The 18,620-nt window shown below is 44.6% G+C and overlaps 1 protein-coding gene across 1 annotated transcript in view; it reads left to right on the top strand.

The window, feature by feature from the left end:
- The window catches only part of LOC106561041 (cadherin EGF LAG seven-pass G-type receptor 1), an 86,950-nt gene that overhangs the window by 58,601 nt on the left and 9,729 nt on the right, over positions 1-18,620 (top strand). The window contains exons 5-21 of the mRNA XM_014124611.2: positions 351-439; positions 10,206-10,363; positions 10,976-11,139; positions 11,245-11,370; positions 12,674-12,840; positions 13,128-13,313; positions 13,466-13,579; positions 13,682-13,856; positions 13,976-14,117; positions 14,531-14,651; positions 14,773-14,956; positions 15,060-15,161; positions 15,406-15,500; positions 15,610-15,819; positions 16,830-17,013; positions 17,191-17,340; positions 17,545-17,806. Of these exons, the coding sequence (XP_013980086.2) occupies positions 351-439; positions 10,206-10,363; positions 10,976-11,139; positions 11,245-11,370; positions 12,674-12,840; positions 13,128-13,313; positions 13,466-13,579; positions 13,682-13,856; positions 13,976-14,117; positions 14,531-14,651; positions 14,773-14,956; positions 15,060-15,161; positions 15,406-15,500; positions 15,610-15,819; positions 16,830-17,013; positions 17,191-17,340; positions 17,545-17,806 (2,629 nt within the window). The remainder of the gene's footprint in view (positions 1-350; positions 440-10,205; positions 10,364-10,975; positions 11,140-11,244; positions 11,371-12,673; positions 12,841-13,127; positions 13,314-13,465; positions 13,580-13,681; positions 13,857-13,975; positions 14,118-14,530; positions 14,652-14,772; positions 14,957-15,059; positions 15,162-15,405; positions 15,501-15,609; positions 15,820-16,829; positions 17,014-17,190; positions 17,341-17,544; positions 17,807-18,620) is intronic.

Raw genomic sequence — 18,620 nt, 5'->3', positions numbered from 1 at the left:
TGCCATGGAGGTATTATCCTAAAAAAACAATCATTAACTCGCCTTCCATTAAACTATAATTGTGTTCTGGATGAGTAGCATCAATATTGAAAGACCTCAGAGGTCCAAAAGGTTGTGTTTTTCTTGGTCTTCCCCAGCCCAATCCCTCAGCTTTATACCAAACCAAGTGACAGGGTTGCCATTGGGTAAAACACAGACTCGGGTTTGTGACTTTAAAGAAAGAATGAGAAGTGAGATAGAGTGAACTTCCTGAGAGGAAGTATCTATGAAAATGGCCAAACTCAGTTGGAGTGGATTCCATGTCGATTAAACACTTTCCTGTTTCCTATATCCTATTTCCTTTCTTGTAGGAGAAGTCAAAACCACAGTATCACCCTTTGTCCTAGGTGGGGTCAGTGATGGACAGTGGCATAGAGTACAGCTACATTACTACAACAAGGTAAGTGCGCTTCCTGGATATGTGGAGCCTCTCTTCAGAACATAATAGAATGATCCATGTCCCTGTCCGAAGGGTAAGTGATGAGGTGTGTGGTGGGGTGGGGGAGAGAGATAGGGAGAGGTCAATAGTTTGGGAACCAGTAGGATACTATGGCACCAGTAGGATAAGGATATTATGAACCCAAATGAAGTGCCCTCGTAAACCTACAGGCCTCAATCTAACAGGTCAAAGGTCATTCAAGTAGGGCACCCATACTATTCCCCCCCCCCCCAAGTCCATACAGAGTTCAGATTTTTAAAGGATTGTCATGGGAACAGACACACTAGTCTTTGTTTGGGGCGTTTTGAAGCTCAGGGATGAGTTAAGTTGAGGCCATCGTATTCACAAAGACAAGAGCAGGGATTATTGAGATTCTATTTGAGCATTGTACTATTGTTTTGAAAGACAATCTGGTTTAGGCCTGTGTAACTAAACAGGAAGATCTCACCATATAAATATTTCAGGGCTTTCTATGCAGGGATTTTTATGTTTATGGCCAGTGGAAATTATTATGGTCGCCCAGTGAGAGACCTGTTCCTTGAAAGATATATGAGTTATTTTTCAGAAACTTTTAAGGTTTGGTTAGCTTTTGAAAACAACACAGTTATGTGAGAATGCACTAGGGTACCCCTAGTTGTTACGTTACAGCCTTATTCTAAAATTGATTAAATTGTTTTTGTCCCCTCATCAATCTACACACAAAACCCCATAATGACAAAGCAAAAACAGGTTTTTATAAATGTTTGCACAATTGTTACAAATAAACAACGGAAATATGACATTTACAAAAGTATTCAGACCGTTTACTCTGTACTTGTACCCGAGGCAGCAATTACAGCCTCGGGTACAACGCTACAAGTTTGGCACACCTGTATTTGGGGAGTTTCTCCCATTCTTCTATGCATATCCTCTCAAGCTCTGACAGGTTGGATGGGGAGCGTCGCTGCACAGCTTTTTTCAGGTTTCTCCAGAGATGTTTGATCAGGTTCAGGTCCGGGCTCTGGCTGGGTCACTCAAGGACATTCAGAAACATGTCCCACTCCTGCGTTGTTTTGGCTGTGTGCTTAGGGTTGTTGTCCTGTTGGAGGATGAACCTTCGTTCCAGTCTAAGGTCCTGAGCGCTCTGGAGCAGGTTTTCATCAAGGATCTCTCTGTACTTTGCTCAGTTCGTCTTTCCCTCGATCCTGACTAGTCTCCCAGTCCCTGCAGCTGAAAAACATCCCCACAGCATGATGCTGCCACCACCATGTTTCACCGTAGGGATGGTGCAAGGTTTCCTCCAGACGTGACCTTTGCATTCAACCCAAAGAGTTACATTTTTGTTTCATCAGCAGAGAATCTTGCTGAATCTTTTCATGGTCTAAGAGTCCATTAGTTGCCTTTTGGCAAACTCCAAGTGGGCTGTCATGTGCATTTTACTGAGGAGTGGCTTCCGTCTGGCCACTACCATAAAGGCCTGATTGTTGGAATGCTGTAGAGATGGTTGTCCTTCTGGAAGGTTCTCCCATCTACACAGAGGAACTCTAGAGCTCTGTCAGAATGACCATCAGGTTCTTGATCACCTCCCTGATCTCAAGGATGATCAATGTAAACAGAAAGCACCTGAGTTCAATTTTGAGTCTCATAGCAAAAGGTCTGAATACTTACGTAAATAAGTTATTTTGTTTTTTTAATATAAATTTGTAAAAATATTTTTAAAACTGTTTTCGCTTTGTCATTATGGGGTATTGTGTATAGATTGATGAGGGAAAAAAATGTATTTAATACATTTTAGAAGAAGGCTGTAATGTAACAAAAAAAAGGGAAGGGGTCTGAAAACGTTCCGAATGCACTGCACATACTGTATCTGTAAGAGCATGAGCCTGATCCTAGGCAAACCCTGTGGCACAGTATCTCAATAGGGGTTTCAATCAACTTTACAGATATATCCGAATGTCTTTCTACAAACAAATGGCTCAATGTTCGAAGCAGAAGTTAAACTAGCCTAACTAGAGCAGTCTGTAGATAACTACCTGATAAGAGGCTGTTTGGGTGTGAATTGATGTATTGTAGTTATTAATTAACACCCTTCCCCCCTAGCCTGGTTTCTTTCTGTGTTATCCTGTGACAATGAGGGCAGCTGAGGGAGTACTTTACCCCTCTCCTCAATTCATATTCACCCCCCGTGGAGCCACATAAACACTGTCCGGTCCTCTCCTGTGGGGTCATTCTCCTACTGACAATTAATGGCTTGGGGTCCCACTACGACACCAGCCATCACCTATTTACTCTGTCATACACCACCAAGTCCTGGCTGGGTCAATCTACTGCTAGAACTGATATTGTCCCCTGTAGTATTTTGAAATATCATCATTGATCGGGAAAGAGGACTAAATGTGGTTTGGTTTGAAACTTCCATTGAGTACCTTGATTCAGAGTTTTCTTTGTGACTATCCTGCAGAACTTTAAATATTTGCCCTATCCCCAACCCCCCTTCCTCTCCACATACAGTGCATTCAGAAAGTATTCAGACCCCTTCAGTTTTTACACATTTTGTTACATTACAGCCTTATTCTAAAATGGATTAATTGTTTTCCCCTCATCAATCTACACACAATGCCCCATAATGACAAAGAGAAAACTTTATGTAAAACAAAGAGTTTTACATAAGTATTTACATAAGTATTCAGACCCTTTGCTATGAGACTCGAAACTGAGCTCAGGTGCATCCTGTTTCCAGTGATCATCCTTCAGATGTTTCTAAAACTTAATTGGAGTCCACCTGTGGTAAATTCAATTGATTGGACGTAATTTGGAAAGGCACACACCTGTCTATATAAGGTCCCACAGTTGAATTGTTAGATATTACTTGTTAGATATTGCTGCACTGTTGGATACTAGAAGCACAAGCATTTCGCTACACTCGCAATAACATCTGCTAACCATTTGTATGTGACCAATAACATTTGATTTGATTTTGATTTGACAGTGCATGTCAGAGCAAAAACCAAGCCATGAGGTCAAAGGAATTGTCTGTAGAGCTCCGAGACAGGTTTATGTCTAGGCACAGATCTGGGGAAGGGTACCAAAACATTTCTGCAGCATTGAAGGTCCCCAATAACACAGTGGCCTCCATCATTCTTAAATGGAAGAAGTTTGGAACCACCAACACTCTTCCTAGAACTGACCGCCCGGCCAAACTAAGCAATCGGAAGAGAAGGGCCTTGGTCAGGGAGGTGACCAAGAACCTGATGGTTCATCTGACAGAGCTCCAGAGTTCTTCTGTGGAGATGGGAGAACCTTCCAGAAGGACAGCCCTCTGCAGCACTCCACCAATCAGGCCTTTATGGTAGAGTGGCCAGGACTATCAGACCATGAGAAACAAGATTCTCTGGTCTGATGAAACCAAGATTGAATGCCAAGGTCACGTCTGGAGGAAACCTGGCACCATCCCTACGGTGAAACATGGCGGTGGCAGCATCATGCTGTGGGAATGTGGCAGGGACTGGGAAACTAGTCAGGATTGAGAAAAATATGAATGGAGAAAAGTACAGAGAGATCCTTGATGAAAACCTGCTCCCTTGCGCTCAGGACCTCAAACTGGGGCAATGACCCTAAGAACACAGGCAAGACAACGCAGGAGTGGCTTCGGGACAAGTCTGTGAATGTCCTTGAGTGACCCAGCCAGAGGCCGGACTTGAACCTGATCGACCATCTTTGGAGAGACCTGAAAAAAGCTGTGCAGCAACGCTCCCCATCCAACCTGATAGAGTTTAAGAGGATCTGCAAAGAAGAATGGGAGAAACTCCCCAAATACAGGTGTGCAAAGCTGGTAGCGTCATACCCAAGAAGACGCGAGGCTGTAATCGCTGCCAAAGGTGCTTCAAGAAAGTACTGAGTAAAGGGTCTGAATACTTATTTCAGTTTTTTATTGTTAATACATTTGCAACAATTCATAAAAACCTGTTTTTGCTTTGTCATTATAGGGTATTGTGTGTAGATTGATGAGGAAAATGTTTTTTTAATACATTTTATAATAATGCTGTAATGTAGCAAAATGTGGAAAAAGTCAAGGGGTCTGAATACTTTCCGAATGCACTGTACATGCATACGGACACACGTCCCTTTCCCGCGTGGCTTGTGGAGGTCATGGTTTCTTGACCTCCATGTTGCATGCCACCACCTCCCCTTTGCCAGGGTCAAAGGTTGTGCAATCATGTAATAAGTCAAGTACCCCAACAAGTATAACCAGTGTTGGTGTTCACGGCGAGGAAATCTAAACATATACTTTGTCTAATGTCTGATTGCGCTGCCCCTTATTCTCATAGGTGTCATAGTTTGTAAACTTCATATGTTGTATCAAATAACAATTTCCCGCAGCTGTGGTAAGTTAACCTTGACTTACCCTTTCACTCTTAGTACTAGAGAGGAATATAGTAGCTAGTTGTTTTGTCTAGTTCATCCTGGCCTTCATAGCCTTGGCATGCACCATCTGCATTACCAGCACACACATGAGCGCACATATGCAGACACGCGCACGCACACACACGTACATACACACACCTCATTTGGCACATTTTGGAGAAGACATGCTAAAATATTTGTTTTGGACTTTGGCTTTCCTAGAGAACAGGAACTTGGAACACACTTGAATTATCCCTGTGGATTTATGAGTGTTCAGAATATGTGGAAAAGACAGGGGAACAAGTGTCACTGTGTTCCTGTTGTTGACCTTGATATGGTGGCATAATGTGAATAGAATATGGCCTAAATATGGCAGTATCAAGGAGTATCTCGTAATACTCTTTTGGTAGTTTTTCTACTCTCTATATACAAAAGTATGTGGACACCCCTTCAAATAAGATTTGCTAACAGGTGTATAAAATCGAGCACAACGCCATGCAATCTCCATAGACAAACATTGGCAGTGGAATGTCCTTCCTGAAAGGAATGTCCTTCCTTTCAACGTGGCACCGTCATAGGATGCCACCTTTCCAACAAGTCAGTTCATCAAATTTCAGCCCTGCTAGAGCTGCCCCAGTCAACTGTAAGTGCTGTTATTGTGAAGTGGAAATGTCTAGGAGCAACAAAGGCTCACCCGTGAAGTGGTAGGCCACACAAGCTCACAGAACGGCACCGCAGAGTGCTGAAGCACGTAGCGCATAAAAATCATCTGTCCTCAGTTGCAACACTCATTACCAAGTCCCAAACTGCCTCTGGAAGCAATGTCAGCACGAAAACTGGTCATCGGAAGCTTCATGAAATGGGTTTCCATGGCCGAGCAGCCGCACACAAGCAATACCAAGCGTCGGCTGGAGTGGTGTAAAGCTTGCCTCCATTGCTCTCTGGAAAAGTGGAAACGCGTTCTCTGGAGTTATGAATCACGCTTCACCATCTGGCAGTCCGACAGACGAATCTGGGTTCGGCGGATGCCAGGAAAACGCTACCTGCTCCAATGCATAGTGCCAACTGTAAAGTTTGGTGGAGGAGGAATAATGGTCGGGTGCTGTTTTTCATGGTTCGGGCTAGGCCCATTAGTTCCAGCGAAGGGAAATCTTAACGCTACAGCATACAATGACATTCTAGACTATTCTGTTGGTTCCAACTTTGTGGCAACAATTCAGGAAAGGCCCTTTGCTGTTTCAGCATGACAATGCACCCGTGCACAAATCGAGGTCCATACAGAAATGGTTTGTTCCACTATCTCTGCTCCCACAATATTGTACCTCTTCCTGTTGTCACACCTGCAGTGGCATCCACTGGTCATACTCCCTGCACTATCAAACCCCCACAGGAAGGAGATCAAAGGTCCAGACACACACACACACACACACACACACACACACACAACACCTATGCACACACTGACAGATACACACTCATACAGATGTATTCACATAGGAGCCAATTCCGACTCGAGTTAAGCTGGCGTAAAATAACATAATTCCCTTTTTATGCATTTTCTCTCTACGCAGTATTCTGACCTTGAATTTAAGCATGGGAATAGCATGCTATTCACACGCTATTAGTTTGAGGTGGAGATGGAATAAATCAATATGTAGTGGTGGTGTGTCTACAAATGCGCCGTATTCTGACCTTGACATCATTCCCTAAAAATTCCACCACTTTTATGCACGAGGAAACCATGAATAGTCGAAAAAGTATCTACTTAATTTTTTTCCCGATAGAAATAACATCGTTCTTCATGCACTGTAATGTACAACTGGACAAGAGCTATTGATAAGAGCTAGTTAAATTAATATCCGTTTGGATAATTAGAATTGTAAATATACATGACACTTTTTAGATCGATTTGAACTTATAATCGCTGGAGACAAATGTGAAACCAGTCATATGGTAGCAAACTGAGCGTTTCAACTTTTCCACAATAAAGTTTATGAAACGTTGTGCCATTATGCAGAATGTATATTTTACTGCCTTTTAACTTGCAGGGATGGGCACTCTTTGTTTCCTATTTCTGTCATGTTAAGTATCGACCGTCAGTAGGCCAAATAACCACACATGTTCAACTTCCAATGTACTGTTAGTTCCCTTCAGTTGGTATAGCTTACATTATCATTCCATTTCATTACATTGTTTAGTTGACCTTCATTTGCTTCCTCTGTAAATGCCATCACAGCCGTGTGGTTGTTGCTGAGGATCATTAGTAACAGTTGATAATATCGCGCAGACCAAGCCATACCAGTTTGAACCTGATGCGTGGCTCAATACTTGGCCGTGTCATCACACAGTTCCATGGTTAGTGCAGTCAACAGACGAGGGTATAGCTTACTATTGAACGCTATTCTCGTTATTATAATTCCATGTACACTAATCATCCAACATCGAAGCAAATTGTATTCGTCACATGCGCTGAATACAACAGTGAAATGCTTACTCACAAGCCCTTAACTTACATCTAGACGTTCCGCTAGCGGAACACCACTCCAATATCCAATGATAAGGCGTTGCGCGAAATACAAACTCCTCGAAAATCCGAAAACTTCAATTTTTCAAACATATGACTATTTTACAGCATTTTAAAGACAAGACTCTCCTTTATCTAACCACACTGTCCGATTTCAAAAAGGCTTTACAATGGAAGCAAAACATTAGATTATGTCAGGAGAGTACCCAGCCAGAAATAATCAGACACCCATTTTTCAAGCTAGCATATAATGTCACAAAAACCAAAACCACAGCTAAATGCAGCACTAACCTTTGATGATCTTCATGAGATGACACTCCTAGGACATTATGTTATACAATACATGCATGTTTTGTTCAATCAAGTTCATATTTATATCAAAAACCAGCTTTTTACATTAGCATGTGACGTTCAGAACTAGCATTCCCACCGAACACTTCCGGTGAATTTACTAAATTACTCACGATAAACGTTCACAAAAAACATAACAATTATTTAAAGAATTATAGATACAGAACTCCTTTATGCAATCGCGGTGTCCGATTTTAAAATAGCTTTTCGGTGAAAGCACATTTTGCAATATTCTGAGTAGATAGCTCGCCAACACAGGCTAGCTATTTTGACACCCACCAAGTTTGGTACTCATCAAACTCAGATTTACTATAAGAAAAATTGGATTACCTTTGCTGTTCTTCGTCAGAATGCACTCCCAGGACTTCTACTTCAACAACAAATGTTGGTTTGGTTCCAAATAATCCATAGTTATATCCAAATAGCGGCGTTTTGTTCGTGCGTTCAAGACACTATCCGAAGGGTAACAAAGGGTGACGCGCGGACGCGTATCGTGACAAAACATTTCAAAATATTCCATTACCGTACTTCGAAGCATGTCAAACGCTGTTTAAAATCAATTTTTATGTGATTTTTCTCGTAAAATAGCGATAATATTCCGAACGGGAGTCGTTGTTTTCGTTCAAAGACTGAAAAAGTAAAATGGACTCTTCACGTGCATGCGCGCACCCGTCTCATTGTTCTCAGATCGACCACTTACCAAATGCGCTACTGTTTTTCAGCCATGGACAGCAGAGTCATCATTCAATGTTCTGGCGCCATCTGAGAGCCTATGGGAGCCTTAGAAAGTGTCACTTTACAGCAGAGATCCTTTGTTTTGGATAGAGATGACAAAGAAGGCCAAGAAATGGTCAGACAGGGTACTTCCTTTACAGAATCTTCTCAGGTTTTGGCCTGCCATTTGAGTTCTGTTATACTCACAGACACCATTCAAACAGTTTTAGAAACTTTGGAGTGTTTTCTATCCAAAGCTACTAACTATATGCATATTCTAGTTTCTGGGCAGGAGTAATAACCAGATTAAATCGGGTACGTTTTTTATCCGGCCGTGAAAATACTGCCCCCTATCCATAACAAGTTAACCAACAATGCAGTTTTAAGAAAAAAATAAGTGTTAAGAAAGTATTTACTACATAAACTGAAGTTTATTTTCTTGCTACTAACAACCTCATGCTAATCGCATTAGCCTACGTTAGCTCAACCGTCCCATGGGGTCCCACTGATCCTGAAGAGGTTTTAAATGGATGGCTTAAGATAAATGTACTGAAAACCCTATTGAATGAAAACTCAATGAGAAAACCTGTTGGCCAGCAAGTGGGAGGGTTTCAGCAATTGAATGTAGCCACACATTCAGAGCACGTTATGTGACTGAATAGGTCAGTCTAAATACCAAATACTGAGAAGTGTGTAGTAATAACGTGCGTAGGAAAGGCATAAATTCCTAAGTCGGAATCGACCCCATACAGATAATGTTTCTGCACGCACAGATCCACCGTGAGGGGAAAGAAGGTCACCGAACGTGACGCCGTTTGGGGACAACTAGGTGGAAAATGTGAATGTGGTGTTAATAGCTTGAAAAAGGGCAGAGCCGTGACATGAGTTGCAGTGGGGTTAACACTGACAGTTGCTGACAATATCTACAATTGTTATTGCCGCTTGGTGGAAACTGTTGTCCCGGGGGAGGGTTTGACACGAAATGCCGTTCTCAGTCTATGGTATCTCTTCACCCACCCGCTCCCATAATTCAATTAGGCTCAGACAATCACTGAGCGATAGCATCCTCTTCACACTGGGTTTGAGCCCACAGGTCTGCTCTCCACAGTCATGCGCTTAAAATAAATAAGAAACCTGTGTGCCTCCGTGATGCACATGTAACAGTTTAGCTTCCGTCCCTCTCCTCGCCTCAACCTGGGCTTGAACCAGGGACCCTCTGGACACAGACAACAGTCACCCTCGAAGCATCATTACCCATCGTGCCACAAAAGCCGCGGCCCTTGCAGAGCAAGGGGAACAACTACTTAAGGTCTCAGAGCGAGTGACGTCACCTGATTGAAACGCTATTAGCGCGCACCACCGCTAACTAGCTAGCCATTTCACATCCGTTACACACATGAATCAAAAGGTCAGTCTATCAAACTATGACCTCCTTCATTATACATCGAGAAGCATTCACCTTCTGGTACAAACAGTACCAGTTAAGAACAAATTTTTATTTACAATGACAGACTAGGAACAGTGGGTTAACTGCCTTGTTCGGGGGCTGAACGACAGATTTGTACCTTGTCAGCTCGAAGATTCGACCTTGCAACCATTTTGGTTATAAGTCCAACGCTCTAACCACTAGACTACGCTGCCATATGGTTCCTCACTTGTATGGCTGAAAGGCCAAATTTTCTCACTGGATATTCGTGCCTTAGTTTAGTAGCTGCTGTCACCTTAAATGTCATGTGACCTCCCTTCTCTTTCCAGCCCAACATTGGTCGCCTTGGCTTTCCTCACGGACCATCAGATGAGAAGGTGGCAGTCGTTGCCGTGGACGACTGCGACATCGCCATGGCGATTCGCTTTGGTGGCCAGATCGGGAATTACTCTTGTGCCGCCCAGGGCATGCAGACAGGACAGAAGAAGTGAGTGCAGTCTCAAAGGGTGTATCCAGCCACCTGTCAAGCCAAGCTTAGCTTTTCACCCATGATGTAACCCTGCACTGCAAGTAGAATGTTGTGACAGCAATTGCCATTTGTTTTTCCGTGTTACATCTTCCTATACAGCAGACATAAAACCTACATCAGTATAAGTATTTGGTTTAAAAACATATTTATTGTTATGCAAATCCTCATATCTAAATCTGTTTTTTATTCAAATGTAAGCCTGTCCCCTGCTTTGGACAAGCTTGTATATCACAAGACTTCACAATAGAGAGCAGTTTATTATATGCCTATGGTGCATTTCTCACAAATTGTGTTGAGTGTCAGTTACGCCAGCATAGGTACTAAACAGTAAAGGTTTTAATGCAAGGGTTAAGTAGTTGTAAGTGGCTTGACCAGCCTCTCTCTCTGCCTTTGGTTTTGTGTGGTGGCATATTGTTACAATATGGCCTCAATGTTACAATGTTCATGTCAATGTTCTAGTGCGGCTGGTGCACCGCAATGTCACTCAAATCATGCTCATACCCAAATGTCCTTGACTCTCGATCCAGAATCAAACGCAGGTGATGTTTGTTCTATGTTGTCCATCTCTAGGTCCCTGGACCTCACTGGTCCCCTACTCCTGGGTGGCGTTCCCAACCTGCCGGAGGATTTCCCTGTCCGGAACCGAGACTTTGTGGGCTGCATGAGAGACCTAACCATAGACAGCAAGACTGTGGACATGGCCAGTTTTGTGGCAAACAACGGCACGGCCGCAGGTCTGTGCTAATAATCACATATATGATATAATATTGATATTTCAACATCCTTTTTTCTATTTTTGTCTCTATTGATGCCTCTGATTATTATTTGCCTTTATTCAGGGTGCACGGCGAAGAAGGACTTCTGCACTAAAAGTGTGTGTCTGAACGGAGGAATGTGTGTGAACAAGTGGAGCACGTACTCCTGTGACTGTCCCCTAGGCTACGGAGGGAAGAACTGTGAACAAGGTAAAGGATTTTAGGAAACGTGCGTGTATTGGATATATTTTGGGGGGGATTCCCTGTGTGTGTATGCATGTGCCCTGTATTTGTTTTACTGTGTGTCTCATAATTAATTGAGTTCTAAATAAAATGTCGCAGCCACGCTCCACAAGGCTAGCGGCGAGGAAACAGACAGTAGAGGTCAATGTGGCCAAGTTTCCTGTCAATCTCGACATTCCTACATTCCACACACACACTGACCCTAACCCTGGCCCTGTTGGAATACTGCATCCTTCTGTCCCGGCCGGCTTGAGGTAATCACAGATCTCAATTGGCCTGATTGATAGAAGTAATACCTATCCTCAAGGAAACAAGGACGGAAAGGAAGGAAGGATGCATTTCAAAATTACTGTATTTACACTTGGTCCAGGGCCACACCACATCTCATTGGTGAACTGATTATAACCCAGAAGCACATGGTGCAGTGGTACAGTTGTATTTTAGCGCCTGGCAACGCAGACACGAGCGAGCAGTGTGGATGCAACGATTGAATGAAATGTACGTATACATTTATTTTTGCAACGCGAGAGAGAGCGGCGTGGTCAGAACGGAAGGCACACTGTGAGCCAACGCTTTCCACTTTTCTGACGCAAATCATGTTAGCAGGAAAAGGAAATCACATCTCTGATGGCTTTATGTTTTCGGAAAGCTTCATTTGACCTAATTCATAGAAGTACCTCAAAAAGGGCACAGTGGGTGTAAACACTGTTGCAACCCATTACCTGGCGGGTTTGTTTCCATATGTCCCGAGCTATAAAATACAGCTAATTACTGAGTGTTGCGTGTTTCACAATCCCACCTAAATCTGTGTTCTTATGAGACTGATACTTATGATTTGCGTGTATGTACAGTATGTGTAATGAACAATAGCATGAATGTGAGTCACACCCATATTAATCCCCATTTAAGCACACACACGCACAAGTATTAATCACCATTTCCTGTGGAAGGCTCAGCTGTGGTTGTAGGGGAAGCAATAAACAAGTACAGACTCTATCCGAAACTTTTACTTCTGAGCTCATCCTCTACAAGACCCAACACACAGAATAGCTACTTGTATGGCAATGATAGCCCCTGGATATGTTACAACGGCTTTGGGGTCAGGATTTATCCAGATTTTTGGAACAAGGCCTTGAACGGGCCTAGTCGTTCTGGCCTGTCGTGTGGTATTATCAACGTTGTTTTGTGATGAAGTAAAATTGTACTTGTATTCCTCTTAATCTATTTGGTTCTCCAACTGAAGTCTCCCTATCTGTTTCCCTTCCTCCAGTCATGCCATCCCCTCAGCACTTTGACGGCCAAGCCCTGGTGTGGTGGCGCGAGCCAGAGGTAACCATCGCCGTGCCCTGGTACATGGGTCTGATGTTCAGGACCAGGCAGAGCTCTGGCACCCTGCTGCAGGCCAACGCTGGAGACTTCTCCAAGATACACATCCTGGTGAGTGGAGCGGGGCAGTACAGAGTCCATACAGTGCCTCTATGTGATCAAAGTAAAAGGCAAAGCTAATACTATCATAAAGTTAAGCTAATATGCTGGTGTTAAATTACTAAACATCGTGCTCTCTCTCTCTCTCTCTCTCTCTCTCTCTCTCTCTCTCTTCTCCCCGATTTTCTCTCCTGCCACCCTCTCTCTCTCTCTCTCTCTCTCTCTCTCTCTCTCCGGTTCTTTGCCTTCCATCTGTCCCCCCCCCCCCCACCACCATTTCCCTCTCTCCCTGACTCCAGATCAGCGGCAAACACGTGCGTTTCCAGGTGTTCCTGGGGGTGAAGCGGGTGGCCCTGCTGGACTTCCCTCAGGTCAGGGTGAACGACGGGGAGTGGCACCACATCCTGGTGGAGCTGAAGAGCATCAAAGACGGGAAGGACATCAAATACATGGCCCTGGTGTCACTGAACTACGGCATGTTCCAGGTACTCGCTGACTGATTGGCAGCACTGTATTTCTGTGTAGTTTTCTGTTCTGTACTTGTTTGTGAATTTAATGTGTGTATTATCAAGTGTAATGTGATACACAATACACATGGCCTCTGTAGTAGTGTTTTATGTGTGGGTGCCTTTCACAGAGGTCAGTGGAGATAGGCAATGAGCTGCCAGGCCTGAGGCTGAGTAGTCTGTTTGTGGGGGGCCTGATGACGAAGGATGGAATGGTCCAGAACGGACTCAAGGGCTGCATGCAGGTGAGCCTCACACCATTTGTCTATGATATACTCATTTTTGGAAAGCAAAATCATTCTACGACAGTACAACACTGATGGTCCTTCCCTCTCCTGTGTTGCCAGGGCGTGCGGATGGGCGAGACTTCCACCAACCTGGCTAATATTAACATGCGTCAGGGTCAGAAGATTCGGGTGGAGGAGGGTTGTAAGGTGGCTAACCCCTGCACTGCTACCACCTGCCCCGAGCACAGCCGCTGCACCGACAACTGGAGCTCACACACTTGTGTGTGCCACCCCGGTAAGCCCCCCCAGACAAGACCCTTTTCACTACCATTAAAAAATACCTTTAGAAAGCTGAAGCAAGCGCACACATTTTCATCAGGAAATGTACCTATTCATGTTATTTTTTTTCCCCAGGATACTTCGGGAGTGACTGTGTAGACGCGTGTCTCCTGAACCCCTGTCAGCATGTGTCCACCTGCGTCCACCAGCCCAACTCCCCCCATGGCTACGGTTGCCAGTGTGGCCACAATTCCTACGGGCAGTACTGCCAGAACAAGTGAGTACTGAGATCCCTAGAAACTGATCTAAGGCCAGTTTTGTTTTTTAGTTTGGGGCTTTTTTAGTTTCCGTTTTTTAACTCACCTTGAGATGTGAATTGGTGCTGGTTCTGATGTTTGTGCCATGTTCTTGAAGCGATTCACATAGTTTCCAAGCTTACCGCAGTAACTCCACTTAACCCCTACTGTACCACTCAGCACCTTCCATCAACATCTGCAGTAATCTGGTTTTGTTAATTGTTGCCCCTTGGCTTTGGTATTGGTTGGTGTCAAACAGCTTTATAGTAGTTTTGGCATTGGCTTAGCATTCCAAGTCCCTTGTGATTTGCTCACGGTTTCCATTCATGCATCCTTACTTGAGATGATCAGCTGGGTTCTAAGGGGAATAACACCTTGTTCTGCTGTTCTCCAGAGCCAACCTACCCTGTGCTCGCGGCTGGTGGGGGAACCCTATCTGTGGGCCATGTAACTGTGATGTCAGCAAAGGGTTCTACCGAGACTGCAACAAGACCACTGGGGAGTGTCACTGTAAGGTACTGAAAAGTATTTACCATACTTAGTCCCTTCTGTCGAAGTCCAATTTGGGCTTGTTGGCTAGCTATCCTCATTTCCTCCTGAGTTGTATGCTTAGTTTATGCTCTCTCCTGCCCTCAGGATAACTACTACCGGCCCGGGGGAAGGGACACCTGCTACCCCTGTGAGTGTTTCCAGCTTGGCGCCATGTCACGCTCTTGCCACCCCCACACGGGCCAGTGCCAGTGCAGGACGGGCGTGATCGGGCGCCAGTGCAACCGTTGTGACAACCCCTTCGCTGAGGTCACCTCCAGCGGGTGCGTGGGTAAGGCAATCTATGACCTGGAAGCTCTCGTAGCATCTCACTAACTCATTCATTCAATTTCTGATCTAAGAGAGTTTCTGCTTGGTTGTTCTCTTTTCACTAGTTGTGTATGAGGGCTGTCCCAAGGCCTTTGATGCAGGGATCTGGTGGCCAACGACCCAGTTTGGACAACCCGCTGCAATGAAGTGTCCCAGGGGATCCACTGGTAAGCACCACAAGCCTTTTCAGAATGTGAAAAATGTTTTGGAATTACATAGACTTCACTGGAATTTTTCCAGACTTTATAATGTTTATACTGTTGTTGTTGTTGTTGATTTCCTCACCGTGTCAGCTGAGAGGCAAGAGGTCAACAGAGAATCTTCACGATCGGTCCTCTTCCTTACCCTTCTCTCCCCCCCTTTCTTTCTCCTCCCCTCCATCCCTGTTTCACCCTCGCTCCTCCCCATTAGGCACGGCCATCCGCCACTGCAGCGACGAGAATGGCTGGCTGCCTCCCGATCTCTTCAATTGCACCTCTCTCACCTTCTCTCAGCTGAAAAAAGAGGTATGTCTTGGTTTAACCTTTTATTCAAACCAGGAAGTCCCATTGAGATTAAAACCCTCCTTTACCATCGAAACACCTGTCTGACCTCTCCCTGACCTCTCACCTTCAGGACGAGGAGCTGCATCTCAACAGCTCCAGGATGGACGGAGAGAGGTCAAAGGGCATGGCCAGCATGCTGCGGAGCGCCACCAACCGCACAGCGGCCCTCCAGGGCAACGACGTGAAGACGGCCTACAGCGTCCTGACCCGCCTGCTGCAGTACGAGAGCCAGCAGCTAGGCTTCGACATGGCCGCCACAAGAGACGTCCACTTCCATGAGGTGGGCCGCTAGAAACATGCTTCAACTAGTGCTGTATACATGCCGGAAGTGCCATGTAGTGCACTTCCTCAACTCTCAAAATGATGTTGAAGGTGAAATAAGAAGGTAGACAGGATTAGCAATTCTTTGGCCTCAGCAACCCAACTCTTTTTGTTGACATCAGGAACTCATATGAACTCATAGAACTATACCCTGAAATACCCTCAAGCTCTCTATCATACATCCACCCCAATTTCCTCTCACAGCACCGTTTCGGAGACTCGCTCAGAGTTGAAAGAATGACCCACATTGTTCGGTAACATAGCTCAACTGCTTAAGGATCCTGCTAGCTTTAAGTAACTAATAGTTTCCCCAAATCCTGCTTATAGCTGGTACCGGTTTCCTAAGAGCCTGTTTTCCCAGTTGGATATTTCTCCCCCTATAGGGAATGTGATCCGGAGCCTATTATGTGTAAGTAATACAGTGCAATGATTAGCATTTTCTCTATGAGCTTTTTTAAGGCCATGACCATGCTGGGCGCTAACGGCTAACTGTGTGCATTCTTGGCACCAGCCCCTGCGCATTAGGGTGTGTTAGATACCAGAAGGTGCAGCTGGAACGGTTTAGGGGGTCAAGGACCAATCAGAGTGGACTTTATTGAGTGATTGGACCAATGGGTGACTTGGGAGTAGTAGTTCCCCAGGGGTGGTTGGGCGTGGGGCCAGATTGCACAGGTGATGTTATGAGATGATGTCTGTACAGTGACCCCCCCCCCTTCCTTTATAGGGCAGCTCGCCTTTCCTTCTTTTGTTTTCTTTCGTTCTTTCGTCCTTTCTCCCTGTTCTGTTGGCATGGATTTCACATGCTTCATTTGGGATACATGATACAGATTATGGATTCTGTTTGTCGCTGATGTATGCTGGAATGATACCATACTAATTGGTATGGCACGGTATGACATTGGTGAATGCAGAGTATTGCATAGTATAGATATGCCGTAGGTGGATGACTAATATGTGTAAGTATTCTAGAACATGGTTCGAGCGGGCAGTGCCATCCTGGACCCCGCTAACAAGGGGCACTGGGAGCAGATCCAGCGTTTGGAAGATGGCACGGCCCTACTTCTGCATAGCTTTGAGGAGTACGCCCAAACCCTGGCCCAAAACATGAGGAAGACCTACCTGAAACCCTTCACTGTTGTCACGGAAAACATGAGTGAGTCCACCTGCAGTGCAACGACACAATTCTTTTCTTGCAGTAACCTGATTTGTATGACTAATTCATGCAAAGTAATGTTACATAACCTAAAATAGCCTACTGTACCACCAATACCTCTTGTGTGTGACAAGTATAATTAACAACCATTCTCCCTCTCTCTCTCTGTGCTCACAGTTGTTTCTGCGGATTACTTGGACCCGTCCAATCCAGAACAGACAAACATCCCGCGTTTCCAAGAGATCCAGGCCTATCCAAAAGAGATGGAGTCCTCCGTCCGCTTCCCAGAGTTCACAACACAGCACGAGCAGCCAGTGGAGGTTAAAGGTAGGCTTAAAGGAGTAGATACGGCGTGGACATTTTGGGGTTCACTATGCAGCCTTCATAACATAATAGTCCATGAATTAAGTCTGAGCTGTTGTACTGCGTCGTCAGTTTGTCAAGTTCTTCAACCAGTCTGGTAGTGTTTTTATGTGTGTGTGATTGACTGATTTCATTCATTAATTTATCGTCATAATATCATTACAACAGTCTCCACAGCACCAGCCAGAGTCGCAACAGCCACAGACGACCCCATAGCAACAGCCACAGACGACCCCATAGCAACAGCCACAGACGCCTCTCCTGTCCAGACTGAGTCCACTGAATCCTCCACTGTCGGTCGCCAGGCGTCTGCCAAGAAGAAGCGTCACACTGAGGTCCCAGGCCCTCTCGCTGTTGCCGTGGTGATCATCTTTAGGACCCTGGGACAGCTCCTGCCTGAAAACTACAACATTGATCGTAGGAGCCTACGGTACTTCTTACATTTCCTCCTCAGTCTTACCACATAAAACAAGTTGGTTGTCTTTAAAACATGCTGTCTAGTGTATAATTCAAAGATGTTACACAGTGCCGTGTATACGACATGCGATGCGCTTCGCCACACACATAACATATAAACAACTGTTCTTTCCTTGACAGTTCCCTTGTATAGAATGTGTGTGCGTTTATGCAGTTGTGTGTGTACAAGGAGGCTCAATTCTATCATGCTTTTAATCCTGTTAGTCAAATCAAATCAAACTTTATTTGTCACATGCGCCAAATACAACAAGTGTAGACCTTACCGTGAAATGCTTACTCACAAGCCCTTAACCAACATTGCAGTTCAAGAAGAGTTAAGAAAATATTTACCAAGTAGACTAAAGTAAAAAAGTGATAATAAAAAGTAACACAATAAGAATAACAATAACGAGGCTATATACAGGGGGTACCGGTACCGAGTCATTGTGCGGGGGTTAGTTGAGGTCATTTGTACATGTAGGTAGGGGTGAAGTGACTATGCATAGATAATAAACAGTGAGTAGCAGCAGTGTAAAAACGGGAGGGAGTGGGTGTGTTACTGTGTGCCCTCTGTTTTGGACTAGTTTTCATTGTGGTAGATGTATTTAATGCTGTTGTCCTGCCTCACAGTTGTAACCAGAACCTTACGGTAAGTCATTCTCAATAAGAATGTATTTTGTATGACTACAGTCAATGTAAACACACATGTCACCTGTGTGTGTGTGTGTGTGTGTGTGTGTGTGTGTGTGTGTGTGTGTGTGTGTGTGTGTGTGTGTGTGTGTGTGTGT

This window comes from Salmo salar, chromosome ssa10, assembly GCF_905237065.1.
Source record: "Salmo salar chromosome ssa10, Ssal_v3.1, whole genome shotgun sequence".
Taxonomy (NCBI): Eukaryota; Metazoa; Chordata; class Actinopteri; order Salmoniformes; family Salmonidae; genus Salmo; species Salmo salar.
Note: the sequence above shows the minus strand (reverse complement) of the source record. Positions and strands in the feature narration are given on the sequence as shown.